At 55.3% G+C, this 18,096-nt stretch overlaps 2 protein-coding genes across 7 annotated transcripts; both read left to right on the forward strand.

The window, feature by feature from the left end:
- The first annotated feature begins 432 nt into the window (after positions 1-432).
- Positions 433-9,891, forward strand: OASL (2'-5'-oligoadenylate synthetase like). Of its 2 annotated transcripts, XM_041003814.1 has the most exons (6): positions 439-672; positions 3,012-3,291; positions 4,472-4,659; positions 5,780-6,018; positions 7,054-7,201; positions 8,631-9,891. In XM_041003814.1, exons 1-6 carry the CDS (start codon positions 472-474, stop codon positions 9,129-9,131), a joined length of 1,557 nt encoding a protein of 518 aa, XP_040859748.1. In that variant the 5' UTR covers positions 439-471; the 3' UTR covers positions 9,132-9,891. The 2 variants fall into 2 exon arrangements, with proteins under 2 accessions (XP_040859749.1, XP_040859748.1); XM_041003815.1 differs by lacking the exons at positions 5,780-6,018; positions 7,054-7,201 and having other exon boundaries at positions 433-672.
- A 1,059-nt stretch (positions 9,892-10,950) lies between these two features.
- On the forward strand, positions 10,951-17,733 carry CUNH12orf43 (chromosome unknown C12orf43 homolog). Of its 5 annotated transcripts, none has more exons than XM_041003880.1 (6): positions 10,951-11,089; positions 13,648-13,690; positions 13,885-13,983; positions 15,937-16,010; positions 16,646-16,736; positions 17,117-17,733. In XM_041003880.1, the coding sequence occupies exons 1-6, from the start codon at positions 10,951-10,953 to the stop codon at positions 17,472-17,474; spliced, it is 804 nt and encodes a 267-aa protein (XP_040859814.1). In that variant the 3' UTR covers positions 17,475-17,733. The 5 variants fall into 5 exon arrangements, with proteins under 5 accessions (XP_040859814.1, XP_040859813.1, XP_040859816.1 ...); XM_041003879.1 differs by having other exon boundaries at positions 17,120-17,733; XM_041003882.1 differs by having other exon boundaries at positions 16,679-16,736.
- Positions 17,734-18,096: the final 363 nt, after the last annotated feature.

The following is an 18,096-nucleotide window of genomic DNA, read 5'->3' on the forward strand; positions in this document are numbered from 1 at the left end:
GAGGATAAGAGACGGACAAGCACCCCTGTTTCAAAGTTTGCACTGTTGAACTCTCCAGCTCCAAGCACGAGCAAAGACCCTGAGCCTCAGTTTCCCTACAGAAGTGGGGCAGGTAGACTGACAACACTTGATTTCAGTTTCCCAACGTCATCAAAAGAAAACTCAACAAGTTGAGAATCGAAACTGAGAGCAGAAAGTTGGCTGGATGCCAGCCCTCTTAAGGTGGCCCCAGGCCTGCTAACCTAGACCTGGTTTCCCTCAGCGCACCTGCATCGGGAGGGGTTCCCCAAGAAGGGGAGTTACACATCAGCCCGATCGCCCCCAGATTCCTCTTCATTCTGATCCTTTCTCCCACAGGGTGCTGAAGAGCAACTAAGGAGGAGCCCCCTTAAGAAAGGAGGGGGCGTGTGCTAGATGGACAGGGACTGAATGACTATATAACTGCCCAGCAATGGTACTGTCCAGATCGAGATGGCACTGGCACAGGAGCTGTATGGCACCTCAAGTTGCAGGCTGGACTCCTTCGTGGCTCGCTGGCTGCAGCCGAGCCGGGAGTGGAAAGAGGAGGTGCTGGAAGCTGTGGCCAATGTGGAGCAGTTCCTGAGGCAGGAGTCCTTCCATGGGGAGCGTTGGCTGCAGAACCAGGAGGCTCGGGTGCTGAAGGTGATCAAGGTGAGACTCCCTCCCCTACCCCCAGCCAGGCAGGACAAAACTCCTGGTGAGAAAACCACGTCCCTAATCATGAGAGAATCCTTATCTGCTTCTCTCTCCCTAACCCATGCTGCTGATCTCTCGGGACACCACATCCAGCCTGTCCCCACTTCAGCTTATTGTACCTGCAGTGGGGCAGGGCCAGTGAGTGAGGGCCCAGCAGCAGGTTGGTCAAACCCCTTACTGTGGGTGGTTTCTAGCTCCCGTACCCTGTGAGGCTGGCACGATCCTCTCCCCGTGATAGACAGCCAAAGGAAAGGGAGCTCCCAGGGCTGAAGACCCCACTTCCCCTCATGAGCAAATGCCAGACAAAGCTTTTGGCAACGTTTGGGGGGCTCACGGGGGGAACGTTAATGTAGTATGTATGTTTGTCGACCCAAGAAAATTCCTGCTGATTTTGTTAGGTGTAATTATAGTGTGCGTTTATGGAGAAGAATGTTTCTTGTTTCTCTCTCTCTCTCTCTCTCTCTCTCTCTGATTTTTAAGGATGCAACTGTTGAAGTAGACAGGAACAGAGTCTGCAATCGATGTCCAAGTGTTTTAGACCAAAGCAGAGGCAAGGGATCTAAACTCACTACACTCGAAGCACCTGTCGTTTTGAGTGTTTATGTATCCTCTCCTTTTCTCTGTGTTGTGAATAAGATCTTGTTCAGGGGCTCAGAGAAGGGCCACTTGCCCAAGGCCACACAGCCTATCATCAGAACTGAGATTTGAACCTGACTCCACAGCTAGGGCTCCTGGTTCCAAACTGAATGAGTTTTGGCAGTAGCAGTTGGGGTAGACCCGAGTTGTCCTCCAGACCACGACTGCATCTCTCTTTGAAATCTCCAAGTGGCCAAGAAACCCCAAGAGCAATGGATCACGAGAAAATCTTAATTCTATTTGAACTCTAAAGGCCCTCCCTTCCAGGAAAATCCCCTACAACCATGCCGAGCAGGGGCCTTCAGACCAACCAGACTTGGTAGCGCCAAGCCAAAGCAAGCCAAGAAGCCCATGGTGGGCCCCTCTCTGCCTTCAGCCAGAACGGGCGGCCTGGTCAGGGTGACGCAGCGTCCTCAACCCACTCACGTGAGGCAGAAAGGCTGAGTCTGCAGGCCAGGGCAAGGGGAGAATAGAAAAGGGAAGGGGGAGAAGGATGGTGCAGCTCCGGAGCAGAGCATGGCTGTGGACTTGGGGGAGAAGAAACAGGTGCAAGTCCCACCCACTGCTAAATTCCACCTCTTCCTCTGACTCTGCTGTTCTCTGGCTGGGAGACCACAGAGAGCTGACCAAGCTCCTGCTGCCTGGGTCACCTCCTCTGTCCACGGCGGCTGACTCTCCTAGGACTGCCCTACCCCCACCCCATCGCGTCACCAGCAGATATGAGAGTTAAAAGGGATACCACCCAGAAAGGGTTCTCTGGTGGTGCCAGATTCCAAGGAAGCCCAACCCATAGCAGCTGAGTTGGAGCTCAGAAACAGTCACTTCTCTTGTGAGGATTGGTCCCTTCCCTTATAGTCAGAGGCTTTCTCCAACAATTACACCTGACCCTCTTCTGTGCCTCCCCACCTCCCCGAAAAGAGTGAGAAAGAGGAGAGACCAGACAGTTGTGGGGCTTCATATGGCTACAGCAAGTGGATCCTAGACAGCCAATCTAGAATCTCAGAACAGCAAAAAAAGACCCTGCCCAGCTCTTCCCTAGCAGATGGGGACCCTGAGGCCCAGGCTGCAGGAGGGTCTGGCAAGTCAGCTAGAAAGAGAGGAGGAACAGGAATATATGGTTGCCGACTTCCTGGGTGCCTGGCCCTGCTCCTCCCAGGATCCTGGTGACTCATCTTCCCTTACTCTGGCTCCTGAAGAATCCCACAGCTTATGATCAAGGTCAAAGGAAGGGACCTCCATTCTCAGAACATATCTGTGGTCCACCAGGCAAACGTCCTCCCTCTTCTTAATGCCTTCAAGTGATTCAGATTCCATGAGACCCCGCAAAACTGGGTGGGTAGGGGGGCAGGGAAAAGGGGTGTAGAATGAGGCTAGATGCTCCTGAAGGATCCCTTTGGGTTAGGAATTCCTCTGGGGGACAAAAGGGCAGATGGTGTAGAGATGGTATAGTAGCTCAGCCTGAACCTCGGCCAGGTGACCCCTGCTTTGACATTTCCACTTTTTCACATGCCAAGTGGGGGATGTGGGTTGTGCCCTTTCCTCTCTCAGGATGCGGGGAGGTGGTACACAGGCCATGGAATCCACCATGGGATGTGTCACAGAGGGTCACCTGGCCTATGGCTGAGGGCCACTGGCCAACGAGCTCTATGTTTCCACAGGTGGGCTCCTTTGGGACGGGCACGGCGCTCAAGGGCACTGCCGAAGTGGAGCTGGTGGCGTTCCTGAGCTGTTTCTGCAACTTCTGGGAGGAGGCCAAGTACCACACAGCGGTTCTGAGACTGATACGAAAAAAGATTCAGTACTGCCAGGAGCTGCTGGCCCTGGGGCTCAGGGACCTGAGGATAGACGAGGGAGTCCCCAGTGCGCTTGTCTTTACCATCCAGACCAGGACAGCAGAGCCCATCACAGTCACCCTCGTGCCTGCCTACAGGGTCTTGGGTAAGGGCCTCGCTTACACCTGCTTACACACCTGCCATCCCCGAGAAACTTGCCTGCCATTCCTGGCTGCCTGCCACCAGCGTCTGCATTCATTCATTCTACACAGGCCGTGGGATGACAGGGACCTGGGCTGGCATAGTGCACCATGGTCATCACAGACCCCAACTTCAGAGAGCAAGAAAGTTCTCAAAGAGTCACAATTGTGGACAAATGGTGATGCATATTTAGAGGAGAACAGGGTGTGTTGGGTGCCACTCAGGGAATGTGCTCAGAGAGGGGCTTTGTGCAGAAAGCACTTCCTGAAGGAGATAAGATGTCAGCGAGAGTAAGGAGCTAAACAGTATCAGCGATTGCTTCTCACCAAGAAACACTCACTGAGGGGGTGGGGTGGGGGGTCTGACCCTGAGGCAAGGGTAAGCACTTACTTGGGGAGGTGATTCCAGAAAACACTGGTTGGGAAAGCCACCAAGCTGGGCTCCTGGGCTACATAACCTTGGAGAAGGCTCAGTACCAATAGAGACCAGACCTCCAGGTCCTCCTGGGTGGCACCCAGGGAGCTTACCCATTTCCTACCCATTGGGGATTTCTCTCTCTGCTACCACCACCCTCCAGGGCACTGACCCATGAGCATTCCTTTGTGCCAGGGCAGAGGGTTCTAGATGTTCGAAGTGTTCTGGAACAGCTATGAGCCCAGGTGATGCAGGCTCTAGTTCGTATGCCCGCTCCCATTTACTGCAGTGGCTGTCCATGAGTCACTGTGTGGAGGAGGAGCTAGAGGTGAGATCTGATCTTAGCAAGAGCGAGCGTGCTCAAGACGCGCGTGACAGATGCCTCTCAGGGGCCGAGGTCCCCATGAGTACTAAACGATCCCAAGAAATCACCACCCAGAACAAGACCCAAAGCCAACCTTAAAGAATCAACTGGGTAGAGGGGAGGTACTGGGGGCAGTCAACAAGGACAACAGTCATTGAGTAGCCTGAAGCCAATATTGATTTCCCAGGGCAAAGAGCAAACTCCTAAAAAGGACAAAGCAACCCAAATCTTTGGCTCCTCAGGACACAAGGTCTGAGGAAAGAGAACCCCAGGAGTGGGCCGGTTCCTCCCCTCACCTCACCGCCGCCCCCGGCATGTCCTGCAGCCCCCTCACCTCTCTCTCCCTTTGGTCTCCTCTCCCCTCCAGGTTCCTCAGTTTCCGACTCGCCACCACCCCCACAAGTGTATGTGGATCTGATCAAAGCCTCTTACAGCTACTCCAACTACCCCGGCATCTTCTCCCCCTCCTTCAGCGAGCTGCAAAAGAACTTTGTGAAACACCAGCCGACCAAGCTCAAGAGCCTCCTGCGGCTGGTAAAGCACTGGTACCAGCAGGTGAGGGCTGCTTGTCCAGGACCGGAGAGCAGCGGGAGGGCAGAGGAGGGAGACGGGGTGAGCAACCCGTGCAGAAGGAAAGGAGCTAGAGAGAGAACGGGGAACAGAGAAGAAAAAGGGAGACGTGGGTAATGCCTGGTATCGCAGTAAAAACACCCCCATACCACACCAGCTAATGCAGCTAGCCAATAGCAGCGTCCCCATATGTTGTAGACACGAATCGTGGTGGGTAAAAGACTAACAAAGAAGGAAGATCCATTTTATTCCACCTGTCCCCGTTCCCCTCCAAGTGCTCATTACTGAGTGAAGGTATCCATGGTAACCCCTTTGGGATGCCATCTGTGATAAATGGTGCCACACATCCATCAAACTATTGGGAAGAACAGGGTCAGCTAAACTTGTGAATGAAGGATTCAAAAACATAAAAACTGAGGAGAATTCCTAAACCCCGGGCCCATCAAATTCCTTTTTAAAACATTTATTGATTTGAAAGAATTATAGTAAGAGAGAGAAAAAGCTTCCATGTGCTGGTTCACTCTCTAAATGATCACAGCTGCCAGGGCTGGGCCAAAGTGTGGTCAGCAGACAAGTAACTCCATCTAGTCTCCTATATGGGCACAGGGACTCCAGCCCTTGGCCATATCCCACTGCTCTCCCAAATCATAAACAGGGAACTGCATGGCAAGTGAACCAGCCAGGTCTGGAACCAGCACTCACATGAGATGCCAGCATTGCACATGGTGACTTAACAGGCTACGCCAGGGCAGTGGGCCCCAAAGCCCTTTCTTGGTAGGCTCCTTCTCTCAGTACATTCCAAACTGTTTTAAATGTAGCTCCCTGCATCAGGGTGCAGATGGTAGAGCCCAGCTCACTTACTCCTTGGCCACCTCCTCATCGTGCCATTCCCAAAGTGGTATCTGTCGAGCATGAATGTAACTCCCAGTCCCTTCCATCTAAAATGGAAAGCTCAAAGCCCAGAGAGGTGGGTAACTTGACTGACATCACACAAGAAGAGCCGGGAGATGGGCAAGCTGGGCCAAGGGTTGAGATTAGCTGGCGTCTTGTCTGACTTGAACCTTAACACAGAACCTTAAGGTCTCTTTCTTTGCTCCTCCAACAGTATGTGAAGGCCAAGTGCCCCAGGGCCAACCTGCCTCCCGACTATGCCCTTGAGCTGCTGACCATCTACGCCTGGGAAACAGGTGCTGAGGCAGAGAGCTTCCGGCTGGAGGAGGGCCTGGCCACCGTGATGGAGCTGCTCCAGGACCATCAGTTTCTGTGCATCTACTGGACCAGCTACTACACACTCCAGGACCCACTCATCGAAGACTGCATTCGCAAACAGCTCAAAAAAGACAGGTAGGGAGGCGTGCATGCACACAGCTGGCCCGCTGGGCGAGTGTCGCAGAACAAAGGGAAGAAGCAAGGAATGATGGATTGGCTTTCACTTGTTTGTTTTGTTTTTAAGATTTATTTTTCTTGGAAAGGCAGATTTTTACAAAGAAAAAGGAGAGATAGAAAGATATCCCATCCACTGGTTCACTCTCCAAACGGCCGCAATGGCTGGAGCTGAGCTGATCTGAAACCAGGATCCAGGAGCACCCATATGGATGCAGGGGTCAAGGACTTTAGCCAATCCTCCACTGCTTTCCTAGGCCACAAGCAGGGGGCTGGATGGGAAGAGTAGAGCAACAGGGACACAACCCGGTTGTCTATATGGGATCCCAGTACTTATAAGGTAGGGTTAGCCAATTGAGCCATCAAGCTGGGCCCAGCTTTCCCATCTTTGCCTTGCAAACAAGCAGCCTAGAATATCGGGTTCTTCTCAGTAAGCTGCTGCTACCTTCAGCCCTACAGAGAAAGCCAAGGCTCCTGGGATACAAAATTCACGTCCTAGCCAGAGACTTAGCACCCAACACCCAAGGTCTCCCCACAAGGGCCTGGCGAGCCAGTGGGTCCTCTCCAAGCCAACAGAGGAAAGACCCTCGGAGGCAGCCCAAGCTCATCTCTGCTAGAGGCAGTGAGCAGCAGTCTGTGCCTCAGTTTCCTCATCTATAAAATGGATCCCTAATTTAGAGACTTGTAAGGATCCAAGCAGGTGAATTCACGTGGGAATGGGCCTGGGCTTCAGCAATGTCAGTAGCTGGTGGTGGTGGCGTTAACTGTGATCCAAAGCAGTTCTGTACATCTGAACCTAAATGGGCATGGCCCTGCACTGAACAGAAAAGGCGCTCCTGCGAGGCACCTAACAGCGCTCCATCAGGCTTAGGGGACCTCCTCCTCTCCATCCCACAACCTCTCCCCAGCCCCTGTGCCTCGCTCTCCCAGAGGACTGCCAGCTTTGGGTACGACAGGTGCCCAATAAGCGCTGGGCATTGTCTCCTTGTCTTGCAGGCCTGTCATCCTGGACCCCGCGGACCCCACCCACAACGTGGCCGAGGGTTACAGGTGGGACATCCTGGCACAGCGGGCTGGCCAGTGCCTGAAACAGGACTGCTGCTATGACAGCAGGGAGAACCCAGTGCCCAGCTGGAGCGTGAAGGTAATGAGACCACTGCAGAGTGTTCCATGTTCACTTGCCTGCCACCCTCCCCCATTCCCCTGAAAAGGACTGTAGGGTCAGACAGGTGAACATGGGGAAATTCTGGGGTCCACTGAGCCTCAAATTCCTTATATTTAAATTCCCAATTCTTTTCTTTTTCCACGTAGCCTAACTTGGGCAAATCAGTTCACTATTCCCCCATCATTCTTTGCACACGTCGAGCCCAGAAATGCAGCTCCACTGGCTGTTCAGTGCCAGCCCCAGGCTTGGCTGATGGGGGTAGGGGTGGAGGTTAAGAGACAAAGATTATATAGAAATAGGTCATGGCCCTGACCCCCAAGGACTCCAGCCAGGGTGCAAGCAAGCACATCCATGAAACAAAGTTGCACAAAAACTTCTAGAAAGAGCTGCCAGGGCATCAGCAGCAATGTTCCGCACAGGGGGCTACCACGGTGTGTGCACAAAGGGTTATCCCGAGTCTTACAGGTTGCTTGATTGGAATCCGACCTCCTCTGAGACAGAGCAGGCCAGAGAATTGCCACACAGAAAGAAGGCTGTATGCCCATCAGCCCTGCTCTAAACATCACATAGTGCCCCCATGTGTTTGAGCTATAATCCTGGGCCCCCAAAACAGGTACAATTCCTAGGCATTCTTTTAAAATTAAAAATAATCTTTAAAGGGATTTATCAGAAAAGATAAGGCATACCGTTGACCCCCCTCAAAAAATCGTACTTTAAAACAAAATATTTATGTATTTGTTTTATTTTAAAGAGAGAGAGAATGAATCTTCCATCTGCTGGTTCATTGTCCAAATGTTTGCAACAGCCAGGGCTGGGCCAGGTCTCCCACATGGGTGCAGGGGCCCTGGGTACTTTGATCATCCTCCACTGCCTCCCCAGCAGGAAGGTAGGCCCAAGTGGAGCAGCCAGGACTTGAGCTGGCATCCATATGGGCTGTTGGCACTTGCAGATGGTAGCTTTACCCACTATGCCACGGTATCACCGCCTCCCCCAATAAGAATGCATTTCATTGATATCACACCTCACAATTTGCACAGCACTGGTCCCTGGATGCACTAAGCCAATATGGCCCCTGCTGAGGATGCCCACACCCAGTATCAATGCATCTGGTTCTTGCCCTGGCTCTGTTCTGCTCACGCACACTCTGAGAAGCAGCTGCTGGCGATGACTCAAGTCCTTGGGTCCCTGCCATCCGTGTAGGACACCCAGATGACCTTTCCAACTCCTGACTTCAGCCTGGCCCGGGCCTTGGCCCTTTAGCTTATGCTCTCTCTCTCTCCCCCAATTTCAACACATCCACACATAGAAAATATGTTAACAGGAATAGACCGCAGTCAGGGTAGGGAAAGTGGCCAGCACAGGCACTGCACAGAGGCCATAATCCTTCCCCTCCCTTGCCCCCTCGCAGTATGCCCAGGACATGCAGGTGACGGTGGAGCAGTGGGGTTACGCAGACCTGATCCTCTGGGTGAACCCCTACGAGCCCATCAGGAAGCTGAAGGAGCGGATCCGCCGCAGCAAGGGCCTCGTGGGCCTGCCGCGCCTCTCCTTCCAGGAGAGCGGTTGCAAGCGCCAAGTGCTCAGCAGCCACTGCTCCCTGGCCGACTACGGCGTCTTCTGTAGCACCCGCATCTGCCTGCTGGAGACTGTCTCCCCCGAAATCCAGGTCTTCGTGAAAAGCCCCAACGGGAGCAGCCAGGCCTACGCGGTACACCCCAAAAGCTTCGTGCTGAACCTCAAGCAGCAGATTGAAGACCGGCAGGGTTTTCTGAGCAAGCAGCAGCAGCTGGAGTACGAGGGCCAGGTCCTGCAGGACTGGGTGGACATGGGCTACTACAACATCCAGGACAGCGACACGATCACCCTCTCCCAGAAGCCATCAGCACATGTCCGCTACCTCCACAGCTAGTTTCTCCGAGGGTAGGCTGTATGCGTTTCTGCCCATCCACTACGCCTTCCACTTCTCGGCTGGGGACAGCCCTGGGGGCTGCCTTCATCACCTTCATCAACGGTTACCCAAGGCTGCCAAGGCAAAGCAGAGAGCTGGGAGTCGCAGAATACGCCAACGGGCTGTGGCCAGACTCCTGTGTGCTCATGGGATTCTCGTCCACACAAATCACTATGGCAGCCAGCCCGGTGAAGTTCAAGGCTCAACCTCCGCAGCAGCTAAAACTAAAAACTAGGGGACTCAGTCAAGAGCTGCCAGCTCCTCTACTTCCCATCTACTTCCCATCTACTTCCGATTCGAGGGCCAACCAGAGGAAGCCCGATCAGCTTCCCAGACCAGCCATGTGGGGTGCCCTGCTGCCAGGGAGCCAGGGCCCACAGCCATCCCACACCAACCACCTTCTTCGTGGGCACTCATGGAAGCCTCCACTTCTTGCCACTACCAGGCTTTTCCCATGTCGCTGCCTGCCTGCCTGCCTGCCTGCCTGACAGTCTTGGCCATAGGCAAGGGGTGGTGCTGGATCCCTTTGCTCTTGCGGGCTGGGACCCCCAAAGCCTCGGCTCTCACAGAGATGCTCTTTGCTTGGCTTCTGCTGCCAGCAAAAGAACACCTTGTGGTTGTTGCTTGATTGTTTGAGGTTCTCAGCCCTGGAGGGAAACTGAGACAAAAAGAGACAAAGTCTTAAAGACTGAAAATAAGCTATAACAATAATACAATTCCCTCTATGCCGGAAACCCTCACATTGCATCACCTAATACCCCACAGACAGTGGGAGAACAACAATGTGATCGAATTTATTCCCGTCAAACAATAAAAAGTTTCCTTTAACCTTGCGCTGCCTTTTTCTTTTTAAAACATTTTATGTCTATTTCTATGCAAGATAGAGTGTCAGAGATGGGAGGGGAGGGAGAGGTCTTGCATCTACCAGTTCACTCCCCAAATGGCCACACGAGCTGGGCCTGGATGAAGCTCGAAGTCTGGACTTCCATCCATGGTTCTAGGGGTGCAAGCACTTGGGCCATCTTCTGCTACTTTCCCAGGTGCATTAGCAGGGAGCTGGATAGGAAGTGGAGCAGCCGGGACCTGAACCAGCATTCCAAGCATAGGTATAAGTGCTACATGACTTTCACTCGCTTAGCATATCTCACACAGCACACTTCATAACTGCTTCTCCACAGCTCCAGGCACTTTGGCAACAAGAATCTTTGCAATCCCCAGGTTTGTTGTTGTTGTTGTTGTTGTTGTTGTTGTTGTTGTTGTTGTTGTTGCCTTTGGGACAGTCAGACTCTTGGAGCCCTCATCTTCATGACCGTTACAATGCCAGCCCACATCGTAGGTGATGGCAAACGCCTTCTTTCCAGAAGAATAGGCTACTTCCACATTCCATTCAGGCTTCCAGAACACAGATCCGCAAACTGGATGACTCATAAACAAGCATGCTGGACAGTGGAAAGAGCAGGAAGGAGGTTCTGCCAGGTCTAACAAGTCGTGAAAAACCTAGCCCTGATTCCCCAGGTGCTGGGTCTTACACGGTGCAAAGGGCGAAGCTCTCTCGTGCAGAAGAGCGTTGCCGCCATTCATGAGGGTTCAGCTGTGACCTAATTACCCCCGGGATTCCCTATGAGCTAATTATCAACCGCTCCCTAAGCCCCAACTCAACATCACCAGGAAGTCGAGGAGAGACTGAAAACTACAATCCCCACAATGCTATGCGCTCCCCGAACTGCCCTGGAGAGTGCGCATACTGTTGCTTTCCCACAATCCTTCGCGGGTTCTCAAGATGGCGGCGCCCAGTGGCTCCATGAGCGATTCGGACAGCAGCAGCAGCGATGCTGAGGAGCTGGCGCGGTGCCGCGAGGCCGCGAGGCCGGCCTGGGGCCTGGAGCAGCGCCTGCCCGGGGCCGGGACGACAGGAGGCGGTAGGAGACTGTGCTGGGGGAGGCTGGGCGACGGACGCGTGTGGGTCCGAGATACGGGGGTGAGGAAGGGGTTGCCAGGAGGCAGGGGTGCCGAGGGAAGGGTCCAGGGAGGCAGGGGTCTTGACTGAAGGTGCAGGCGGCTGACCTGTTATGTCAGTCGAGACCACTGGCACCCGGGGGTCTTTGGGTTTGTGCGGCTCCCCCCGGGCCAGGTGAAGCGCTCCTGACTGGACTGACACTGCGACCATCCCCTCTTTGCGTTCTGTGACCAGTTCCTCCTCGCGGCCTTCGCATTCGCATCTCTAGCCTGCTCTCCCCACTGTGCCAAGATGCCCCCGTTCGTAGTAGAACACACCCAAGCCTAGAATTTGGGAAGGAAAAAAAAAATCAAATTTTTTAAAATAAGTTTTTGTTTGAAAGGCAGAATTAGAGAAGGAGGGGCAGAGAGATCTTCCCTCCGATGGTTTACTCGGCAAATACGGTGGCCAGAGCTGGGCTGGGCTGGGAGCTTCTTTCTGGTCTCCCACGTGGGTGCAGGGACCCAAGGCTTTTGCCCATTCCTCTATTGCTTTCTCAGGCCACAAGCAGGGACCTGGGTCAGAAGTGGAGCAGCCGAGACACAAACCCGCATTTATATGGAATGCTGGCACTGCAGGTGGAGGATTAGGGTGCTGCACCACTGACCGACCCCACAACAGTGTGAGCGTTCCGTGTTCTCTGCCTCCTTGCCAGCCCTTTTGTAACTGTCAGCCTGTTGATAGCTATGCAGTGGAATGTGATGAGATGGCATTGTGATTTTGAGTCGCATCTTTAAGATATTTTACAGGCAGAGTTACAAGAGAATGGGAGAGACATTTCACTCCCCACATGACCACAATAGCCAGAGCTGGGCCCGGAGCCTGGAAATCCATCTAGGTGTTCCCCAATAGATGCAGGGGCCAGCTTCTGCTGCTTTCCCAAGAGCTACAAATCGGAGCAGCCAAGACCCGAACCTGTGCTCATGTGAGATATCCGTGTTGCATTTGGAGGCTTAACCCACTGCGCTTCGGTGCCAGCCCCCCGTCTTACTTGGTTCATTACGTGAGGCCATAGTTCCCTGTTAGCATTACATCATCTGCTGTGCGCTCCACTTTTCTCTGAGCTGTGGACACTTCCACCATTTCACCACCAGGCGGCGACCTAAGCCTAGGTCTGTTGCAAGCCTGCTGTGTTGGTGTGTTGTCGCTGTTTGAGCACCAGAGGGCGCCCGTATCCACGATTTGTCCATTAGCGGCTGAGATCTTGAGGCTTTGGCTGTCCTGGCCTCACAAGCAGTGGCCAGTAACTGTACTGGGCTCAGCATCGCGGGCCTGGCAGTGAGCTCCAGCGTATGGAGGGTCCTGCACTGTCCCACCTTGGGTCCCAGCAGCTACAGTCTGACTCCAGAGGTGCTGGAGGATGGGCTTGAGGAGGTGGTCAGCGAGCCCCGGGTACGGGATAGCAAGGGGACATGTTACTATGGGGGACCTGGCGGTGGGTTTCAGGTCTTAGGATCTGAACTTAAATCCCTCCCCCAGGTGGGAGGCGTGGAGCTGTGTGTTACTCAAGTCGTTTATTTTCATGATCACCAAGTTTCACTGACACTGGTTTTCTTTGAGAAACAGTATGTGCCATTTAAAACCTCATTCAGGGGCCCGATGCAAGGGCTCAGTTGGCTGATCCTCCCCATTCAAATCCTGGGATACCACATGGGTGCTGGTTCATGTCCCAGCTGCTCCACTTCCCATCCAGCTCCCTGCTTGTGGCCCGGGAAAGCAGCAGAGGACAGACCAAGGCCTTGGGACCCTGCACCCGAGTGGGAAACCCGGAAGAGGCTCCTGGCCTCAGACCAGCTCAGCTCCAGCTGTTGCAGCCATTTGGGGAGTCAGCTAGCAAATGAAAGATTTTTGTGTTTGTCACTGTTCACTCTATAAATCTGATCTGTCCCTCCAATAAAAGTAAATCTTTTAAAAAACAGTCTTTCCGAGGCAGGCCCCAGAGGAGGCGGTGGCAAAGCAGGGTTGTTTGTATAAAGAACTCACAGCTCCCCAAGATGTGTCCCTCGCCCTACCCACTCCCACCCTCACCTCTGACACCACCACAATGGTTTTCTCCTCACGGTTTCAGTACCCCTTTGCTCTTGTCCATGCATGGACTTCAAACATTTTTGGTACCAAAATAACCTTTAAATTTCCATTTCATTTCCCCACGCACTTACTGAGTGCCCTGGTGTAGCTGGATTTCACTGTTATAACATTGATTTCAAGTCAACCCTGTGCTAGGAGCTGGGGTACAAAGACAAAACAGACCCAGAGGCAGGCCACCATACAGAGAAAATACCCAGACACTCGCTTCCAGTGGCAGCCTGCTGGTCCACCTGCACCTCAAGGCAGAGGGCAGTAAAAGCCCAGCGCTGGGCCGCGCAGCCATGCCTCACCCGGGCTTGTGTGAATTGGCCTGCCGTGTGCCCGTTATGCTGCAGCCACTGCAACGCCTCCAACACTGTGCCCCTCCATTCCCGGCTTGATTTTTTTCCACAGGTGCTGCAAAGAGCCAGCCACCCGCCTCCCAGCCAAGCCTCAGGTACTGTTACTGTCGGTCTGTAAGTGTGTGTGTGTGTGTGTGTGTGTGTGTGTGTGGGCACGCACGTGTGTGCATCCATCAGTGCTACATGGGAGCGCGGGGCTATGAGAGCTGATAAGGCACACCCAGCTCCCGTGTGCGGAGACGGCTTCCCGGGCAGCAGGAAATCAGGCCTGCCCATGCGTGTGCTGCAGGCACCGGGTAGACGAGCATGAGCAAGATGGCAACGAGCTGCAGACCACCCCCGAGTTCCGAGCCCACGTGGCCAAGAAGCTGGGAGCCTTGCTGGACAGGTGAGTGGACGCATGCGCTTTTTCTCTTCCTGGATGCCCACGGGACGAGCCCCAGAGGCCCAGGCTTCTCCTGCACGCTCCATACCTCTCCGCCAGGCTGCAACACAGCCAGAGGGACCTGGGCAACGGGGTGGGGCCGGTACCATTGCAGCCATCAGGACCACTAGCCAGATTCTGTGTTTTCATTCAAACATGCACGCACCCTGTTATTTGCCACTTCAGCCTATGCCACCGGTTCCCTTCGGGGGAGCTCTGCGGTGTGGGAATGTTCCCACAGCCTGAAACCCAGCAGGCGGCTGCGGAATTCATCCGCACACTCACCCGCCTGGGTGTCTACCGGCTGTGTGGGTGGAGCGCTGCCAGTGCCCATGTATTCCTGCGGGCACCTTGTGTACATCCCAGCCAGCAGGCGGCCCTGCGCAGTCACGGGGAGGGAGGAGCCACCTGCTCTCTTCCCTGTCTGTGCCCTCAGCCCCGGGCTCATCCTGCCAGCCGGAGGGTGATGGAGGGCCCCTGGGCGGCAGACACTCCCACCCACTACACAAGCTCCAGGAAGGACAGAGCTGGTGTATCTCCAGAGCCCTACAGGTGCCGGTCCTGGGCCAGCTCTCTTATGTCAAGTTCCCCAGCATGGGTAAGAATTCATTTGGATCAATATTGCCAATGAGGGTGCCAAGACAAGGTCTGGGTCACTGGAACAGAATGGGGCATCCTGCCAGCAGCAGGCACCGCCCCCCAGCACATGGTGGAGGTGGGGAGCCCACCCTCTCCGAGCTCTGAAGCTGCTTCTAAGAGCGTGGGTCCCCCTCATGGGCGCTCTGCCCCCAGAACATGATGCCCCTTCCTAATAGCATCTCCACAGGAGATGACGGTTTTGTGTGTGCGTTGTAGGGACCACAGTCGAGACCTCAGCACAGCTAGCGTGTGGCTCTGGGACAAGGAGCTCCCCCCAGCAGAGGGGTTTAGATGGCATTGCAGTCTGCACACCCATGTGCCCTTGGAGGCCAAGGTCCGTGACCATGTGCTCGAGGCTCCAAGGCCTCTTGATGGGCCCAGTGTTTGTCTCCCTGAAGACTGGAGCTTGCACTAAGCCACTTTGTGTCGCTCCAGCAGAACATCTGAGGCTGGGCCGGTGTAAGAGACGGGGAGTTCTTTAGCTCCGTCACAGTGTGACATGTGGCATCGCAGCAGGGGCCCACGCAAGAGGGCTCGCAGGGTGAGAGGGGAGCCAGCATACCCCACTGTATACCCACTGTGTGTAGCTCTCTGGGTTCCTGTGTGGGCCCCTTGTATGAGGCCCTGCCCCTTACAGGTGCCACCAGCTCCTCCCAGCATCACCGCCCTGAGCACCAAGCGTCCAGCACAGAGACCCCTGCCTCCTGACCACTCTGGGAGACACTGCATAAAAACCACAGTGAGCGCAGCTCCACATTCCAGACTGGCAAAGGCCGAACAGCCTTGCGGGAGGAGATGAGGCTCTGAGACTGGCTGCACTGAAGGACAAGTGCTGTTCAGAGTCCCCGTGGCCTTGCCTGGGACACTTCAGGCATTCGGGGAGGGCAGCAGTGTGCAGCCGAGGCAGGCTGACTTCAGAGTGACCACGGCCTCCGTACCATGAGCTGGTCCTCCCTGGCACCAGAGATGGACGTGGTGCCTGGTTGGCCCTCCTGTTGGATCAGGGCTTCCCCTTGTTGCTGCCGTTGGCGGTTTCCACCTGCTGGTTCTTGGTGCTGGCTGGGGAGGTGTTGGTCTCACATCTCAGGGCTGCCAGCACCCCTGGCCCCTGCAGGTGTTAGCGGCGCTCACACCACTGCTTACAAGGACCAGGAACGTTTCTGGAAGTTGCCAGGTGCACCTTCTGGCCAGCTTTGAACCACTGTGTGAGGTCAGGGCACGGTCCTGGACTGCCCGGCCTCCCGCTGTGCTATACGCCAGCCTCTCCTCTCCTCCTAGCTCCATTAGCATCGCTGAGGTCGTGAGGGAGCCGAGAAAGACCACAGTGCAGAGAGAGGCCCCGGAGGACGACGGTGAGTGCTCACGTCTGTGTCCCAGCGGCCATGGCAGGGCGGGTGGTATCCGTGTCCCAGACCATAGCTTCAGAGCCAGCTTTTTCCCCGGGCACCGACCTTCCCGTAGTGCACGCCCTGGGGGACAGCGGAGGGGTGGTTCACATTGCTGGACCCCTGCCAGCCATGCCAGAGACCTGGAGGGAGCTGCCTGCTCCCAGCATCGGGCTGGGCCAGTGTGGGCATTTGGGGGGTGAACCAGATGGTAGAACTTCTCTCTGTGGATGTCTGTCTCTCCGCCTCTCTGATAAATAAAAGTTTTCAAACCAATAAAAATCAGTTTGTCATTCCTTAGATCCTGATGCAGTTCCCTTCCTTGTCAGCTCTGCCCAGGCAGGGGAGAGATGGGGCACACAGCTGCAGGCCTGAGGCTTACCGTCCCTACTCCCTCAGCCGCCCAAATATCTGAGCATCGCCCTCCCAGGGCCCTTGCGAACTTGGGGTGGGAGAACCCTCTGCTGGCTTCCAGGAGCCTGAAGGCTCCCTCCCAGCCAGGCCTCAGCCTGTGAGGGTACAGGATGGAGGGTGGCAGAACCCTCCGGGGGAGCAGGGCACCTGACATGTGACAGGCCTGACTCTGCCCGCTTGACTCCTAGGCTTCCGCCTCTTCTTCACGTCCATCCCTGGAGACTCTGGAAAGGCAGCTGAACTCCAACCCCGCAGGAAACGACAGCCCCCAAGCTCCAGGTGAAAGCGTGCGTGCACGCGCAGCCTTCCTCACTGGCCGGGCTAGGAGAAGCTGGGGGTGCTGGAGGAAGGTGACAGTGCGTGGGGGGCAGAATGCTGCTGCTGGCCCTGTGCCCTTAGTACTCCATGGCCCTCCATGCTGGGCTGGACACCACCTTGCCGTGCCTGTCCCCCCAGGATTGTCATGAACCCTGCCCCGGCAAGGTACCCACTTTACAGGTGCCATCCTGAGGGTCAGAGGATGTGGGTCCCTGATGAGGCCAGCCTCTGCTCTCTGCCTGCCTCCCCAGCCCCACCCCCCACCAGCTGCCTGGAACAAACCAGGAGCAGCCATGGGCGCCTGCCTCTAGCTAACCCTGGCCACTCTTCCCTTGTAGCAGCAGCGAGGACAGTGACGAAGAATGGCAACGGTGCCAGGAGGCCGCCGTGTCCGCCTCTGACATCCTGCAGGAGTCAGCCATCCACAGCCCCGTCCAGCAGGAGGAGGAGACCAGGAAGAAAAAGAAGAAGAAAAAGTTGAAAAGGAAAGCCCAGAAGGTGGCTGATGTTGACTCAGCTGTGACCACTGCTACCACCGGGGCCACGGTCCAGAAGCAGGAAGAAGGGCTGGGCAAGGCCAACGGGGCCCATGCAGCCTTGGGGACCAAGAAGAAGAAAAGGAAGAAAAAGGTGAGGAAGGCCCATGAGACTGCTCCCCCATCACCAACAGCAAGCCCAGAGGCCGCGCCAGCACACTGACCCAGTCTCCGGGCACAGGGCCCCACAGCACTGAGGACAGGCACCCTGGAGGTGGGACATTTTCATGCCCGCCTCTCCAAGGTCAGGGACTTGGCTGGCAAGGCTAGACTGGCCCACGAGACCTTGATCATGACTGGAGCCCACCCAGGGGTTGGGGCAGAAGAGTGGCTTCAGGGTGAGACAGCCTAGCCTTACCTCCCTCCAAGGGCCAAGGCAGACCCAGTACCAGAACATTCCACGGTTCCAAGGCTCAGGGCTGGTGGCAAATGGCTAGTATCTCCCAGTGGTCTCCGAGGTGGGCAAGGAAATTGAGCCTCTCTTCCCCAGCCCACGCAGGCTGGGAGAGAAGGGATCCCCGTAGCCACCACAGAACCAGGCTGGGAAAGCAGGAAGTTGTGCCCATTGGTCTAACTTTGTGTTTTGTAAGTTTACACATGTGGGCAGCTGCACTCGGCCAGCTGCATGGGAAATACATTGTGAGGGACCGAGCCTCGATATTGTCTCCCTGTCCAGCAGCAGCTACGTGAGGCGGGGGAAACTGGGGCCCATAAAGCAAAAGGGGCTCTGCTGGAACGAGCAGAGGCAGAGAGAAAACTCCTTGTCTCCCCACCCCCATTACACC

This window comes from Ochotona curzoniae, unplaced genomic scaffold (genome assembly GCF_017591425.1).
Source record: "Ochotona curzoniae isolate NIBS_2020 unplaced genomic scaffold, NIBS_Ocur_1.0 scaffold_274, whole genome shotgun sequence".
In the NCBI taxonomy this organism is placed as follows: domain Eukaryota; kingdom Metazoa; phylum Chordata; class Mammalia; order Lagomorpha; family Ochotonidae; genus Ochotona; species Ochotona curzoniae.